The sequence below is a fragment of the Zalophus californianus genome, chromosome 14 (assembly GCF_009762305.2).
Source record: "Zalophus californianus isolate mZalCal1 chromosome 14, mZalCal1.pri.v2, whole genome shotgun sequence".
Classification (NCBI taxonomy): Eukaryota; Metazoa; Chordata; class Mammalia; order Carnivora; family Otariidae; genus Zalophus; species Zalophus californianus.
The window spans coordinates 47,526,479-47,542,421 of NC_045608.1; the positions used below are offsets into that span (position 1 = coordinate 47,526,479).

At 42.3% G+C, this 15,943-nt stretch overlaps 1 protein-coding gene across 5 annotated transcripts in view; it reads right to left on the reverse strand.

Moving 5' to 3' along the window:
• Nucleotides 1-231: 231 nt before the first annotated feature.
• Nucleotides 232-15,943, reverse strand: part of ZNF521 (zinc finger protein 521) — a 273,167-nt gene continuing 257,455 nt past the window's right edge. For 4 of the 5 annotated variants that reach the window (XM_027577283.2, XM_027577278.2, XM_027577279.2 and 1 more), the window contains one exon: nucleotides 232-1,422. In XM_027577283.2, the coding sequence (XP_027433084.1) occupies nucleotides 1,393-1,422 (30 nt within the window). In that variant the 3' untranslated portion in view covers nucleotides 232-1,392. The remainder of the gene's footprint in view (nucleotides 1,423-15,943) is intronic. The other variant, XM_027577280.2, reaches the window with a different exon arrangement.

The following is a 15,943-nucleotide window of genomic DNA, read 5'->3' on the forward strand; positions in this document are numbered from 1 at the left end:
TGGCACATTTTGTTGCCGGCTGCGGTGCCAGCTTCTTCCAGAGACACCCCGCCCGTGTCCAGGCCGATGACCAGGCTGCGTTGCCGCCCGCGGCCGGGAGCAACCATGGCCAGGAGGCGAGTGATTTGGAGAAGGCCACGCCAGGAGTCAGCGCCAGAACTAGCTAGCACCAACAGCCGCCCGGCTCCCCGCTCTGTGCTTTGTCTTCTGAATGAACAAAGCTGCTTCTTAAGTACACATGAGCCAAACTGCCTTTCAAATTGCAGCCATCTACTTGGAGTTCAGATTTGCACAGCATGACATGAATTGGGCTGCAAATTATGCAGAAAACAGCCATCACATCCATCTGTGATGTCAGAATCCTCCAGTACAATGTGACCTGGTAGTATCTGGGAGAGGAGACGCATATTGCGTCTGATTCTTTCCCTATGCAGTATGATGAATATACTCCCGGCTGCATTTGGCCCAGTGTGAAAAGGTTAAATATGATTGAGGTTATGCCTGTGATAAGCTCAAGAGCAGACTTCACTTCCAAGGGTGCAGGCGATTAGATTTTTTTTTTTTTTTAACGGTAGAAGAACTAGAAAAAGAAAACACACAAATACGCTCATACCTAATGGTAAACTGAATTTATTTCCTCTTGGAAAACAATTCCAGTAATCTCCAGGTTCAGACCGCAGAGTAAACATTAATAACAGTAACATACAGGTTAGTTCAACTGATTCAAGAATTTGGCTGTGTGAAATCATTAAGGAAAACCTTGAACACTCAAAGCTTCAAATGTATCCGGGAAAAAAAGTCTTTGACGGTCTACATTACGGCTATTGTATATATAGTGACGCTACCTGCCACATTGCAAGGCTTACAAATATATATACGGGCCTTATCCAGCTGTGGGGCTCTGTTCTGTGAGGACATCTCTTCGTGGTCTGCGAGAATCTTCAGCAATAAAAAATAATCTTGGATTTAACCGTTGATATACCAAAAGAGAAATTCTAGGCTTAAGGGTAAATAAAAGGAAGTCCAAACATAGTCTCATTTGTAACGGCTGTTTTAATCTGTCTTCCTCGAAAATACTGTCTCTTAAGCCATTTTGCTCACATTTTTTTTTTTTTTATCTTGCCTGAATAGGGCCCAAGTCCACTTGTCTTTATAAGACCATTTTAGTATCAGACGACATAATACATGTGCAACACTTTATATACAAGGAGTCTATCCGGTGCTCAAAAGTTCAAACACATGAACATCCAACAGTTTTGATAATACAAGTTTTATGGTACAATACAATGTTTCTGAATATTATACATTAACAATGAAAGTTTCGTGCAAAGAGTAAAACATGTTCCCTTTTTGTGCCACAAAAGTCATTCTCCTTGAGAGACCGTACTTGCACTAACTGCTGTGTTGGGTCATCGTATGGTTCTGTAACAAAAAAGAAAGAGGGGAAAAAAACACTTAAGTGATCTTATTGTCATCAGACCAAGGATCTATACATGCTGGTTGACTGATAAAGACGTGAACTGTGTTTCTGCACCCCCCTCTGGAGAGGTGCTCGTGGGGACCCCCAGTGAGTACTGGGAGGGAGGGGCAGGGCCAGGGGCCTCTGGGAGGTGAGATGCCTGGCCTGTACCTTTCCTTTTTTCTCTGCTTCTGCCCGGCCTTCCCAGAATCCCCTCCTACCTTCCACCATCTCTTCTTATCAAAGTCAGACCTGTTTTCCAAAGACCAGGGTAGCAGGATTTTAACAGTTTTATTTATCTCTGTGTTATTTCCCTTACAAAAGCTTTTGGTCTCACCACTCTTAGATGGGAACATCTTGACGGCAGAGGCTCTATCTGTCCCTGAATATGGCCTTTACAGGCAAGGGCTGCCTGGCCAATAACCCACAGAGGGGGCAAGAAGCTTCTCCAGCTCCTCTCCCGGGTCTGGGCTCAGGGCTGTCACTCCAAGGCTCAGGCATACATTAGAGCAGGTGCAACCACCCCCAACCCCAGCTGAAGCAGCCTTTGTGGTACTTGGGTTGTCTCCTCTCCATCCACACAGCACGTTTCCTTTCCGAGTAGACACCCTCCTTCTCAACGGTGAGAGGTCAACTCTATACGTGGACCTGCAGCCTATGATGGAGGATGGCCCCAGACCCAGGGCATTCATTCGGAGCCTAAGTCTGCAGACGGCCTGATTTCCCCCTTCCATCTTCTGCATTTCCCCTGAGCCAGGGTCTCCCACCTGTCAGCTTACACCATCCCCTGCCCCATCGCTTCTGCTCAGAACCTTGAGGTCTAGCTCAGAATACAACCACTTCCAAGCTCATCCCATTGAAAACCGATTTCTCCCTCCTCTGATTTCCTCCTGAGTTATACTGCTCAGAGTACACATCTAAGGTCTTCTGGTTATTTGTAGGCCTGGCTCTCTCCTTACATCAGAAATTCTGGTGTTCATTCATTTATTCATTCCTTCACAAACATCTGTTGAACACTTGTATCACCACCTGACGTGGTGGCCCTCAGTAATGCCATCTTTGTAAAGACCCAGCCAAAGGAATGACTGACTAGCTAGGCAAGGGCTATTGAAGGGCACGGGGTGGCCGCTGCCTACTGATGCCTTCCAAGTGTGCACAGTCTAAAGAAGAAAGGCACGTGGGCACAAAATAGCAAAGCAATATGGCAGGATTAGGTCAGAAATGAACACAGAAATGCCACGACAACACCTAACCCTGCCTGGCCTTTGGAGAAGGCTTTGCAGTGGAGGTAATGCATGACATTTGAGTTGAGGCTGGAAACATGAAAACACATTGGGCACTCCAGGCCAACACACTCACATGAGCAAAGGCAATGAAGCAAGAATACACAAGGTGTGTCGGTGGACCTGCAACTTGTTCGGGTTGGATGGAGTCTCCTGGAGTGTCCTGAACTAAGAGTACTGATGAGAAAGGAAGACGGAGGGCAGTTCGGGGTCAGATTATGAAGAGCCTTTTGTACCTTGCTAAGGAGTTCAGACCTTGTCATGGAGGTGAAGGGCAGCCATGGAAGTTTTTTAAGCAGTGGTTTTTAAGCCTTAAAGATCTTCGTTATCTCTTCCTCATCCACAACTAGAAAACTGCCTGCTCTGTGTACACTTGCTGAATGATCAGCTGCTTGCCCAGTCAGGGCTGAGAGCACCAGTGAGGGAGATGGGAGATTTTGTGAAGAGGACCAAAGCTTTCCAGTCTCTGTTTCAAACTTAGCCCATTTTTGGAGCCTGGCAACAAATAATGATGAGGAACATTATGTCGCTCTCTCTTACTGAAAACAAACCTATTTTTATTAATTCAGTGATTCAGCTGGATCTTTTTCTTTTCTTAGTAGCACTAGCCTAATAGTGCACACAGGAACAATTTTTATGCTAATCCTCTTTTTCTTTGTATTGACTTCCAAATACTTCTGAAAATTATATTTCACCAACAGGCAGACAGAAAGGGTAATCAAAATACTGATGAGACCAAAAAACTTTCCTACTTCCTTAAAAATAAACACAATGATGATCAGAGAGTTTATAAACAATACAAAAGCTCATTTGCTCCAAATACTGTATCTGAGCTTTCTTATGCCTTTTGTTATCTCAAAGAGAAGTCTGATCAGGGTTTTCATTGGTGACAAAAGTTACTTAAATGATAGGACACTGATGGGTGGCGGGAGATTTTTTTTTTTAAACCATAATCAAAGCTAAAAAAAATCAATTTAATAACATTAGGTTTAAATGTGTAAGCGCCTACAATAGACATTCTGCATTCGATAGGATTCTAGAGGTTAATAAAGGAAGATATACTGCAATCTCTCCAGTGTTTTTATGTGTGCCTCTATTGAGATACTGCAAAACAAGAACCTAACACAAACTGGCTGTAATAGTTAGCAGGGCTTGTGTCTCAGACACTTTCATCCTAAACCAAAGCCAAACAAGCCTCTTCAGAGGTGCAAGGGAAACGAACAAATGCATATGAATCACTTATTGCAATGGACCGAAGTTGCTACTACAAAGGAGTTACGCTTTGCATATTAAGAGAGAAGAAGATAAATCATATGAGAGAAGGACAAGATTATGGCGTGTGAAATTCAAGCTTACACAAACATAAAGAGCCCTAATATAAATAATGTCTAAATGGGAAATCTGGCATAAAACATGGTAAAAGCAGAAAGTTCTCTTGGTGTAGAGATACCAATTGAGATCAATTATTGTAATTTTTTTCCTCCCCCTACCCCACTTTCTTTTTTTTTTGCTCCAGCTCAAATGAGGGCTGAGTTAAGTCTGGCTCACCCCAGCCCATCCCCATGTTCACCACCGGTAGTGACTGTCAAGATGGGAAAGGGGCACCCTGCTAGGTGGTCTTGGGTAATGGGCGTATTTGCTTTGACAACAAAAGAAAGGCAGTCCTCAAAGTCTTTCCCTCACCACCTTTGGGGGATCCCTGGGCTGTGTCTGCTCCCCTCCCCAACACTTTATTCTGAGTCACTGAAAAGAGAAATGGCCCAATTTCATTTTCTGAAGGAAGGAATGCGCGTCTGAACTGCGCAGGTTGGGTTGGCTTTCAGGAGTTGGAGAGAACAGACTGAGAGTGAGAGTCTCTAGACTTCACTGAGGATCCTCTGATAAGAGAAACAAGAAGTTACTTCATGGGAGCCCTCTGTGTATTTTTTTTTTTTTTTTAACCTCACAGACATGATTTCTTTCGAAAGGGAGAAAAAGGAGCAAATGGAAGATGCACAGTAGAGAAGAGAAGCACTAAGCACAAAGCGAGGGTAGGTCACGAGCACGGTTCCCTCTTGCTCGGGCTCTTTCCATGACATGGGGCCGGTCCTGAGTCACCGCAGGACCAACATGGATGCCCAGCAAGGAAAGAGGCTGCCAGGCCGCCAGCAAGCAGCCTTCTCGGCCTGAGAGTTTTGTGCTCTTTACGTCCAGAGGAAACCACGACACTAGAACACAGCAGTGGGTCACCTCACCACTTTTGCCCTGCAAGTCACAGTCCCCACAGTACTTGAATGCAATGACTTGAGGAAGACTTTTTCCTATGAGGAAAAAGATCTGTTCCAGGGAAGGGAAAGTGTTTTACATAATCGAGGAGAACATCAGCGCGAATTGACGGGGGCGTGTGAGGGGGTGACGACAGAAAAGGAAGTGGGAGGAGAAGAAAACTTCTGAAACCCCACAGAGAGCCATATTCTACTCTGCAAAAAGCCATCTCTTGGAGACCCCATGTCTAAGTCACTGAAAACTGCAAACCATTAATCCCAGTTATGAACAGTTGTTTTACACGAGGGGGGCTTATGTTAAAAAAACAACAACAACAACAACCCCAAATCCACAGCCACCTTAGATCCATCTAGGTAGGATACCTTAATAGCCAGGTTTCAAAAAAACCCCACTCTCCTTACTGTAAAGGGCCCCATTTGGGAGGAGTGTGTTCTTTTCTTCCCTGTAAATGTGAAGTTAAACTTAGAAAGCTAAAAAACAGACAAGGATCTTCAAAATTCCCTTCTAGCACTATGTATTTCTTTTAAAATACGAGATGCCTTTCATTTTACAAGACTGGAATTCTCATTTGGAGCTTGGCACTCTAACAAATGATTAATTCAGCCTCCTCCTTTCTGAGAGCTGACCACATTTACTGGTCAAACGGTTTAATCCTATTTAAAATGCAATCCAAGCAAAATATTTTTGAATAAAAATAAAACCCCATGATCTCCTGGAACTGCTCACCTTGGCCAAGTTATCCCATTTTCCTGCGATCTTGATGTGAACTGGAATACTGGCACCGATAACAATGATAAAGTGAACCTTTGGAGGAAAGCCTGGGGAATCTACCTTCCCAGGGAGGAAAAATGAAGTCCCCGCCCCCGAAAGTTGTGCCCACAGATTGCCCTCGCTTGTCCAATATTTTGGCAGAGACCACGTCTCGTCTGTGCTTTGTAACTCTCTGTTGGCATCGGCAAAATGTTAAGTAGCAATGGTAATAAAAATAAAAACGTTTGAATGGAAGTTTTGTGCGATCTGTTGATTCAAAGATGTTAATCATTTTTACCATGACTTGTCTATTTATAGCCCTTTGTCTCAAACAAATTCTGACAAGCTTTTAAAACTAAGAAAAAGAGCCAGCATGTTATTTTAAAAAGGAATGAAAAAAACAAAACAAAACAATAACAAGCTTTCCACTAATTCACCATGCCATTAGAATCCCGAATTTAAACTGCAGTTGTATTCAATTTAAATGAGATGTTTTCCAACCAGATGAAATAGTAGGCAATTGTGGCTCTGTAACAATGCAAGGCGGGAAGAAATAAAAGAAATATAAAGATTAAATGTGACTGTTTCTTTCAACAGATGGTGACAGCGCCATGGCAGCCTGTTGTTTTTTCTTTAGTTGAAGAACGCAAACATCCGTAATCAATCATCACTGATTAACTAATTATATTACCCTTCCTTTTATCACGGGGGTTGGACCTTTATCTGTAAACACTATGGATAATCTGTATGCTCGGATTTTTCCAGCGGCATATTCCGGCGCACACACAGTTGGGCAGTTATAAGCTGCACACAGAATTCCACATTACCGTCCACCTTGAAGCCCTTAGCGCTTTTTTTATTTTTTTATTTATTTTTTTTAAACAAAAGCAATTGGTTTCCAACAGGCTGGATAATAAGTCTTTTGACCTGCATTCTTCTTTGACCCATTAAGGTCACCCCTGTGCTCGGGCATCTAGCTGACTTAGGAAATGCCTGCAAGTCCTACATTTCATCTCCTGCCCACTCAAAATAAAGCTTTCTTTAAATGTGTCTGTACGGGTCCCTGAAGGCCAAAGAGGCATCCCTGTAGTGGGCAATGGGGGGACAGAAGCTTCTGCCTTTATTAATGAATGCAGACCATTATGAGTCTGGCTGGCTCCTTCCCTGTTCCCAGAAGCATATACTGTACGTGACTTAAAATGCTAGAATATTGACACAAAGCGAGCCGGGCACCCCTAAGGAAAATTACTCCTTGGATATAATGTAGGCTCGTAACAGCTATTAGAGTACAAAATAAAACCCTCCGGGATCAAACTGACATATACCGCATTCCACCTAGTCCTCAAACATTAGAAGAATTTCTTTGTGAAGGCGTTCTCAAGGACAGCATTAAACTGACTTTTGTAGCAATCTGCAACAGCTTTTTGGCTCAGAGCTTTTAGTACTAAATCTCTGGTTTGAATCAATACAAGTACTATATCTTCTACATTAATCAATACATTTGGTTCAATACATGTTCTATTAAATTATACTTTCTAATCAAGATTTTTATATTTCCACCCTCTCTATTTTTCACCCCCAACTTCTTTTGTTAGTGAAATAGTTTTGAAAGTGTATACAGCTAATGATGACAGGACAGGGGTTATTTCCCCCACACTCTAGAGAAAAACTATGGCAAGGGGCGGCCTTTAAGCCTCTTAATAAGGTTAACGGAATGTGAATGTAATAAATGAACATTTTCAAAGTCCCCACAACTACAAAAGTACTCTGAGTTTTAAATTAATTAAAAGTGAATTGCTACAGCTCTAGAAGCACCATTAGTAATGTTCTAAAAATTACACTGAAGACCCAATCATCCAGAAGTACCAATCAGACCCCATTTTGCCACCCAAAGTTTCCTCTGTCCACAATCCACACACTTCCTGATGGGAGAAATTTGGGGGAATTGTGTTTTCGTGGACCTTCTCTGGTAACCAGCAGGAACACATACGTGGGTACGTGCATCTTTGTAAGACATGTTATATTTTAATTAAAATTTAATTAAAATTAAATTTTAATTTAATTCTTTAAAAGATAGATATGTAATATTTCCCAAAGTGCCTTGGGAATCTAAAAAACATATTCATGGCCATTTTCATAGCCAGGGAAGTCGACTCGTAATTTTTACTTTTGTAGAATTTACTGAAATGGAGTTCTACTCTTTTGTTTTGACATAGCAGTGGCATTTCAGAAACTGCCAAGATATGCTTTTGCCTCTCTCTCCATAATGCCATGAATGTTGCATTTATGATCATGTTTGCACTGACAGAATTTCCCTTTTATTTTTTCATATGGTAATACTATCGCCATGAACTTCCAGAGACACTGATGCATTTTCTTTTGACATTTAACACCTCACACAGGCTTGGCCTGACATCTCGAAGCATTTTCTGGATGACACCAAGTTACATTAAAGCAAAAGGTGAAACAGTGTCATCAGAAGTGGCCAGAAAAATACATGATTTAAACGATAGGAAAGGACCATTAGGTTATTTTGTCTGTCCCCTTGCTGGAACAGTTTTATAAAGTTTATACTCCAGGCTAATTTTCAATGGTTCTGGCAATGAAGTTTCCATCACATTTCCCATAGGAAATGATTTCACATCCTAATAAATTTCACGGAAGGACATTTCTGTTATTGTTGTTGTTCTTTGGACATTCATGCTAAATAAGCCTAGCAAAGGATGGTCTGAGATAGTCTTGAAGCACGTGGACATTGGCATGTTCATGAGTTTATGTTCAGAAGTCTTGACCATATATTTGCAGCATTAAGTTCTATCTCATCCAAAGTAACCCAAAAGACAATCCAGTAAGTCATTTCTTAGTCATTATACACAATGTTTCACTCGGTTGCTTCGTCTAGAGAGAAGCCTACAAATTAAATAGATTCTAGAAGGCCAGTGGGACCTGCCTTTCAACAGCCGACCGTGACACTATTGACATCTTGGGCTGGACAATTCTTTGCCGGGTAGGGGGAGGGTGTCCCCTGCACTGTAGGATATTCAGCAGCATCTCTGGCCTCTATCAAAAACAGGCCACTTTGGGCAACCATTAATGTCTCTAGACATTGCCACGTACTCCCTAGTGGGAAAAAAAAAAATCACCCCCAATTGAGGACCACTGCTTTACAGTGTTTTGAAAACACATTGAGCTTGCTGTGCCATGCTTGAGTATGCTTAGTCTTCAGTCCAAGAGGTATCTCCTCCACCAAATTTAAAAACAAACAAACAAAGAAGATAGCAAAAGGGATATGTATACTGTGTGGAACTATATCACATGGCATTAAAATATAGTCAGTGGTGAGAATGGGTGATTGTTGAGAAATCGTGGAAAGGATATATAATATCCTTTGAGATAGACAATAAATGGTATTGTATGTATGAACAATTGAGAGTTTCCAGAAAACGTCCACTCGTTCACAACTTACCATCCACATACCATCAGTGAACAAAGGCAGTACATTTTCATAGCAATTAATCAATGTACTGCTTTAGGAATATTTGCAATCTAACAAAGGATAAATATTAAACTCTGGAAGTTAATATTTATGGCATGGATAGTTGAACTATCTACTTTGGACAAACTGCAGAGCCATCATTCTTAATTTGCTGGTCTAGATTTAAGAGCAGGAGTCAATTATACCTGTGAGTCATGAATGCATCAGAGAACCAAAGACATGTTTTCAGAGATGGGAGGGTCCTAGCAGCATCGTTTCTGATATCTCATTTTATAGATGAGGAAATTAAGACCCAGAGAGTGTAAGCCAACTTTCAAGCTCTTATATCTCCTCCAGTGGCTCAGCTGGCTTTGGGCATGAAACAATTGCCAAGTGGCACCAGTTGATGTGTTCTAATCCCCAGGTTGGACTGGCAGCAAAGATGGTGGATGCTCACTGTCAATGGCACTCACCAATAATGGGGAGGACAGGGTGCTACGGGCCATGGAGGAAGGACACCTCACCTCTTGTGAGAGAGGAGTCACACTTGCCTGGTGCTGGAGTGTGGAGGAGGAGGTTAGAAGGGAATGAGGGGCTCCAGAGGGAGAGTAAGCAGGAGTCAGGCTGAGAGTCCAGGGGTGTAGACTGTCTGGGGCTGGAAGTCATCTGTGGGGTTGGAGATCCTTCAGGCTGGGCAGGGAGGTGGGGAGCCACTTCAAAAAGAACCTATTTTCAAAACAGGTGCTCTTTCTCACAATGTCAAACCAAACTGGCAAAGCCTATGGTGGTCACCAATGTTGCAAGAATACCTGACTAATTCACTTAGCCTTAGTCTAATATGTCTTCAGAAGCCCAAGCAAAGACTAATTTTTAAAGTAATGCCATGTCCAAATTGCTAATGTAGAACAATTTCTAGAATTTTGACAAACCTCAAAGAGAAATAAAACAAGCCACTCTGGTCCACCAGTTTCAAAAGGGCACTACTGCTGATGGGTCATATGTGGGAAATATTAACATGGTCATAATTCCATTTTTCACTGAGAGCTTAACAATGATAGCAAAATTTCAGTTGCTAGCTGACCCCTATCTGTTTCACATACTGGCCAGGCTTAAACATTTCCCATTTTGGAACTAACAGTAGCATGCAATAGCTACTATGTTAAGAAAAAAAAAAGTGCCAAATTGGAAGTATAGGCTAAAAGGAGCACGATGGCCACTGGGAAATGTATTAAAAGTCTAAGGTTTATTTTTGAAGAAAACCATGAACTACTTGCTTACATGCAAGGAGCCAAAAGAAAATTTAAATCAAAGTATATAAAGCCAGCAAAAGCGAAAGAGAGGCTGGAGCCAAAAGATGCTGTTCAGATTCTAGAAGTGCAAGATCCTGGCGTATTATGGGACAGAAGGCTTTGACAGGCAATACAGTCTAATAAGATATTCAGGGATTAAGTCAGCGTTTCACGGACAGATGTGTCCATGTGCCAGTTGTTGCGAAGCTTTAATTTTTCCCCCTGCAATGTTTAATTTATCACACTGGCGCTTTCTAAACTCGAACATCTGTAAACAAGGTTAAGAATGACCTCCTTCCAATTTTACATCCGTGAACAGTGCCCCTTCTTCGTGCTCTAATTTTAGATACCTTAAAGATAAATAAATCTGTGGGAGGAAGAAAAAAGAAGGCTTGTCTGACACTGTAATGTGTTCATCTTGGGCAAATACAAATTTCCTCTCCGCCTGGCTCTTGATGCACACAACTGACTTGCTGCGCAAGCTGTAGTCAGGCATCCCCTTCCCAGTCAAACGCAATTAAACAAACTTCTGCTAAATATTTAACAGCCTCGTGTAGTAATTAGCAGCAAATAATGGGAGCTTAAATTGATAATTGCTCAGAAATGTCCTCTTGCCAACCTTACAAGTTTCCCGCTCCTCTCTTTTCTCTTAGATTTTGAATCCCGGAAGATTTTGTTTTAAAGGACTCAGTTACTGAGATTACCCATGGTGACATTACTTGGCCCATGATCTTGCAGTCAAGTTGGGCTGTTTTGCTGTCAGCTGCAAGATTCAACCCACATTACTTATTTTACTTCTGTGTTTGAAATCCATTGCAATTTAAAGTTATGTACCTGAAAGCTGCTGGAACAGGGCATTGATTTAAAAACTGACTGGCAGGCTTAGGATTTAAACTCTGGTCCACTGGATTCAAAAGGTCATCTGATTAGAATGAGAGAGGCACAAGGCTTGTAATTTATATTCAAAGGGTAACCTTTGTAGGGAGAAGGAGGGAGCATGGACTCTTTCTGCTTTTCCATTCCATATGGACAAGGATTCCCTTCAACCAAATTCCAATAATTATGAAAAATAGTTTATTGAACTTCGAAAAAAGCAAAAGAAATGCCACTTCCTTGTAGTGTATTACTTCCTTTATTAAAAACACTGCCACACTCTCTAGAAGGTAAACTCATATTAAGAGTAAGTCAAACATGTTATAAATCATTAAAAATAACAGAAAAAAAAGTCTTTCCTCAACATAAGCAACCAAATGCTTGTCTACTAGGGGATTTGCTTCAGTAGATATAAATACAAAGGATAAAACTGTGAGAGGACGATGTTTGACTTGCATCATTTACACAATTAAACTGCGGAAGTTTAAGTGTGTGTGTGTGTGTGTGTGTGTGTGTGTGTGTGCGTGCGTGCGCGCGTGCGCGCGCGCATCCACACCTGAGCCGGATGTTGGCCTGAGCATGTGCTGTGCAGAGGGGGAAAGTTACCTACGTGTGTGCGTTCTACAGGAAAAGTCCCTGCTGTTGGCCTGTGATCTTTCTGTCCCTCACTGCCCCAAGTAGCCCTTGTTTTAAATTCTGAGAAAGTCCTTTTAACGTGCAAATATTTCACAAACCCAATTCTATTCGGGTGTCTCTCACTTAAAAAAAAAAAATACACAAGTCTGGTTTGGAAAGAGGAGAAACAATTTCACACTCAAGGTGGGTGCTTGTTTTCTTGCTTGTTCCTCTCCTCTTCCCCCTGCATGTTTTCGTGTACTGTAGAAAGGTCCCTTCCCTTTAATCAGCTCCCAGCCCCTCACCCCCTGGAATCACCGCTGGTCGCTGGTGGCTGGCTGTTAGCCAGTTCACACGGGCACCAAGAGAGGAAATCAGGAATGCTTCAGGGTTATCTCTTCTCCTACACTGAACCTTGTCAGGTCTTTGGGGTAGATCTGTGTTTTCTCTTGTCCCTCATCCACTCTTGTCTCAGGATCTTTCAGGTCTTACAATGGCAGCGCTCTCCCCCACTTTCCACCCAGCCAAGAAGAGCCTCTTTGTGATTCTGAACTCCCACGTTAAACTCCCAGTCTCCTCCCACTTCCTGGGCACCTTCTCTGACATGGCCTTCCAGGTCTCTGTGGGACAGTTTCCTCACCTCTCATGGCACACAGAGCTCCTAGAAAGACGGCCCTTTAATTCCCCCGCACAAAGATGTGCTGTAACTATGGTGAGAGTAATCTATAACCCTCACATGCTTATGTAATTTGCTACTCCAAGTTAATTTTAATTCATTACAATAAAGCAATATAATTTAAAAAATAACTCTTTAAAGTGAAGTATTTAACATGATCCTGGAAGAAAGGCCGCTTTGACTAACAGAGGGCCAGGCAGCAGGCATGGTGCATACTCATGCAAATTCAAAGGTGAGCTGTAAACAAGTACACACACACACACAGCAACACCGCCATGCATAAAGGGCCTGGCAACGGGAGGCCTCATTCTAATCAGTCCTCAAAGGAACCTGCCATACAGAAGTGGCACTTATTCTAATTTAAAGCCCTCATGCTTGCTTCAGTGTTGCAAAATTTATAAAAGAATAACTTCATTAAGCCGCCTGGCACTTCAAACACAAATGCAAACCAGCCACAACACAGAAGGGGCTGGACAAGAGGAAGAGAGATATTCCCAGAGAGTTGTTAACTCGGATATTCAATTGAAGTCTGCATTTGGGCAATTCTCTTCCCGATGACGGGGTTTGACATGCAACTTTCCTTCACCAAGGAATTCTGCTCTTTACTTCTATCCCGAGGCCTGTTGCTGCTAGCAGTCTGCTTAATCACACTGAAAATCATTCAGAGGGCTCCAGCAAGCCACGTCCCATGCAGAAATACATCTGGCAGTACCTAAGTGAACACTATTCAGTGTTCCTGTCCTGGTTTGCAGAGAGGAGACTGATTCTGAATACACACTATTACAGTTTCCATTTACTGGGGTATAGATTTCAGACTCTTCTAAATTGAAACACTCATGTAAAAAAAAAAAAAATCCACTCCCCCACCCTTAACTTGGGTCTTTAAGAAAGCGAGCAAGAGTAAGGACTAAGTGGAAACCATCTGCTTGACCCACGCACAGCACTGGAGAAAAGTCAGTGTCACATCCTAAAACACACACTTCTAAGGAAAATTCTTTTTCTCCCCTGAATCAAAGAAATGCTACAGTAAAATAACTTCAGGCTAGATTTCTAAGTGACAATGCAGTTTGTGTCAGAACACACAACATTTCATGCTCACTGTCAGCATGTTTCTCTGAATCTTTTTTTTTTTTTTGGATGCAATGCAAAGACAAATCTAGAAACCTGTTGAAAAACTCCAAGCCTCTGAGAAAGTGTGTGTCACCTACAAGTTGTACTATGCACTGTCATCTAGAGAGATCCCAGTAATGAATGAGCCCTTTCCTGTTCAGGGTTTCTCAATACCCACGTCCAAATTTGGGCATTGATTCTGCTTCAAAGAGAATAAGCATAAGCCTTCCAAACTCTTGAAAATGGTCATCCATGGATGGAGAAGAGGTAATGACCTTAGGGTGAAATCACTTAAGGTGAATCTCTCCAAAGGCGTACAACAGAAGACGTTCTAGCCCAGCTGTCTTTCAGAGCTGTCACTCAGAGGAGAGACCTGCTATAGGACACTCACGCCAGGCTGACGAGAAGACAGACTGACACGAGAGATGTGAGCATTAAAGTTATCACCCAAAACAACAACAACAAAAAGGCAGTGTGATGTGATTCATATTGTTCCTAGGACAAACAAATGCTGAAATTAATTCTCTACATCTTTATAAATATGTTTTTATAGTGTTGAAGGCTCTTTTACTTTCACATAATGCCATAGAGCAGTGAAGGTAAGTTTCTATTATTTTTCTTCTCCATGAATAAAATAGGGCTAATCAGATGGAATGAATGAGCTAATTCAAATACATTGTGTAATAAAATATGGATTATTGATCTTGTGGAGTTGGCAATGCATGAGGCAAATTCAAGTGAATGAAACCCAAAGATCTGAGTTTGACTATTTTTATACATGCTTCAATCTACTAGGACTGTTCCCACTTTGGCAACACCAGCAAAAGAAAACAACGCTAACTAATTAAACCCAGGGCTTCAAAAGGGGACAGATGAAGGGTCAACCCAGAGGGCTGGCGTGGAAGCCCGAGAAGGCCCCCTTTATCAGGGGAGATCTACCGAGATCCCTCGGTAGACTCCTACAACAGAGGGAGGGAGGAGACACGGACAGTCTCTCCCGGCCTGTCTGTGGTGTGGTAAGCGAAAAACTTATTTGGGAGACTGAGATTTACTTCATAGGCAACTTGCTACAAATCCAATCTGGTCCCGTCATCAGAACGAATGTATTGTTGTGGCTTTGCACTTGTGAGGCGGAACTTGCTTGAAATACAGCGCCGGACTGTTCTAGCAGAATCCTTTGGTCTTTATCTCTTAAAAAAACAAAACAAAACCAAAAAACAAAACAAAACCAAAAAACAAAAAGCAGTAATCAACCCTGGTTAGAAAGAAAGCAGCTCTGAGTATGAGGGTCACATGGAACGGAAAGCCTATGCAGCAAACACTAAAGGCAGAAAAGAAGGTGAGCTCTGATATTAGGTGTGTATTTACACACCTCAGTTCTGCCTTCCCGTTTCCCCTTATAAATCTGCCCCCAGATGCTGTGGCATGCTGATTGCTGTTTGTGCTCCGCCACGAAGTGCACACCAGACTCTCCTGTATTCCTTAGAAACTTCTCCCTGCTCCTCCCTGCAGAGCTGGGCCTTTTCCTCCTTTTGACCAGCTCCCCATCCTCATCACCTTTCCGCGGGCCACCGCCAAGGGCCACCCCCCGGCCCCACAAACATACGATCTTTCCTCCCCTAATTTTTTTCTAGGAGTCGAAATGGGTTCTGTGTTTGGTGTAGGTGTCCCTCCAAAGCACAGGCAAGCGGACGTGTGGCCTGTTTTCGGAAAAGACTTCGACAAAGGGGAGGAATCAGAGATGCTAAACAATGCTGCGCAAAGTTGCAGGCTGCTCGGCTACAGTCCAGAAAATGAATCCAATTTTTCATTCTGTCATTATAAATATTTCATTGCAAATGGTACTGATTTTCTGCAACTGTGGTTAAGCAAAGGGCCTCTGTGTGAATATTTAAGAAAAAAAAAAGGGGGAAGACAACGAAGAAGAAGGAGGGGGAATGAAAGGTTAGCAACCAATTAATTTCTTACTTTAAATGTAGAAGATTCTGGGAGAAATTCAACAGTGATGTAGTGTGTGACTCAAAGAAGAAGAAGAAAAAAAACATTTACTCTGCTCTTCTTCTGACAGTTTCTCATAAAATATCTGCAGCCCATCTATCTTTTAGTACTCCAGGCTCCTCTGGAGAGCAGAAAATGGTGGTTTAAAGC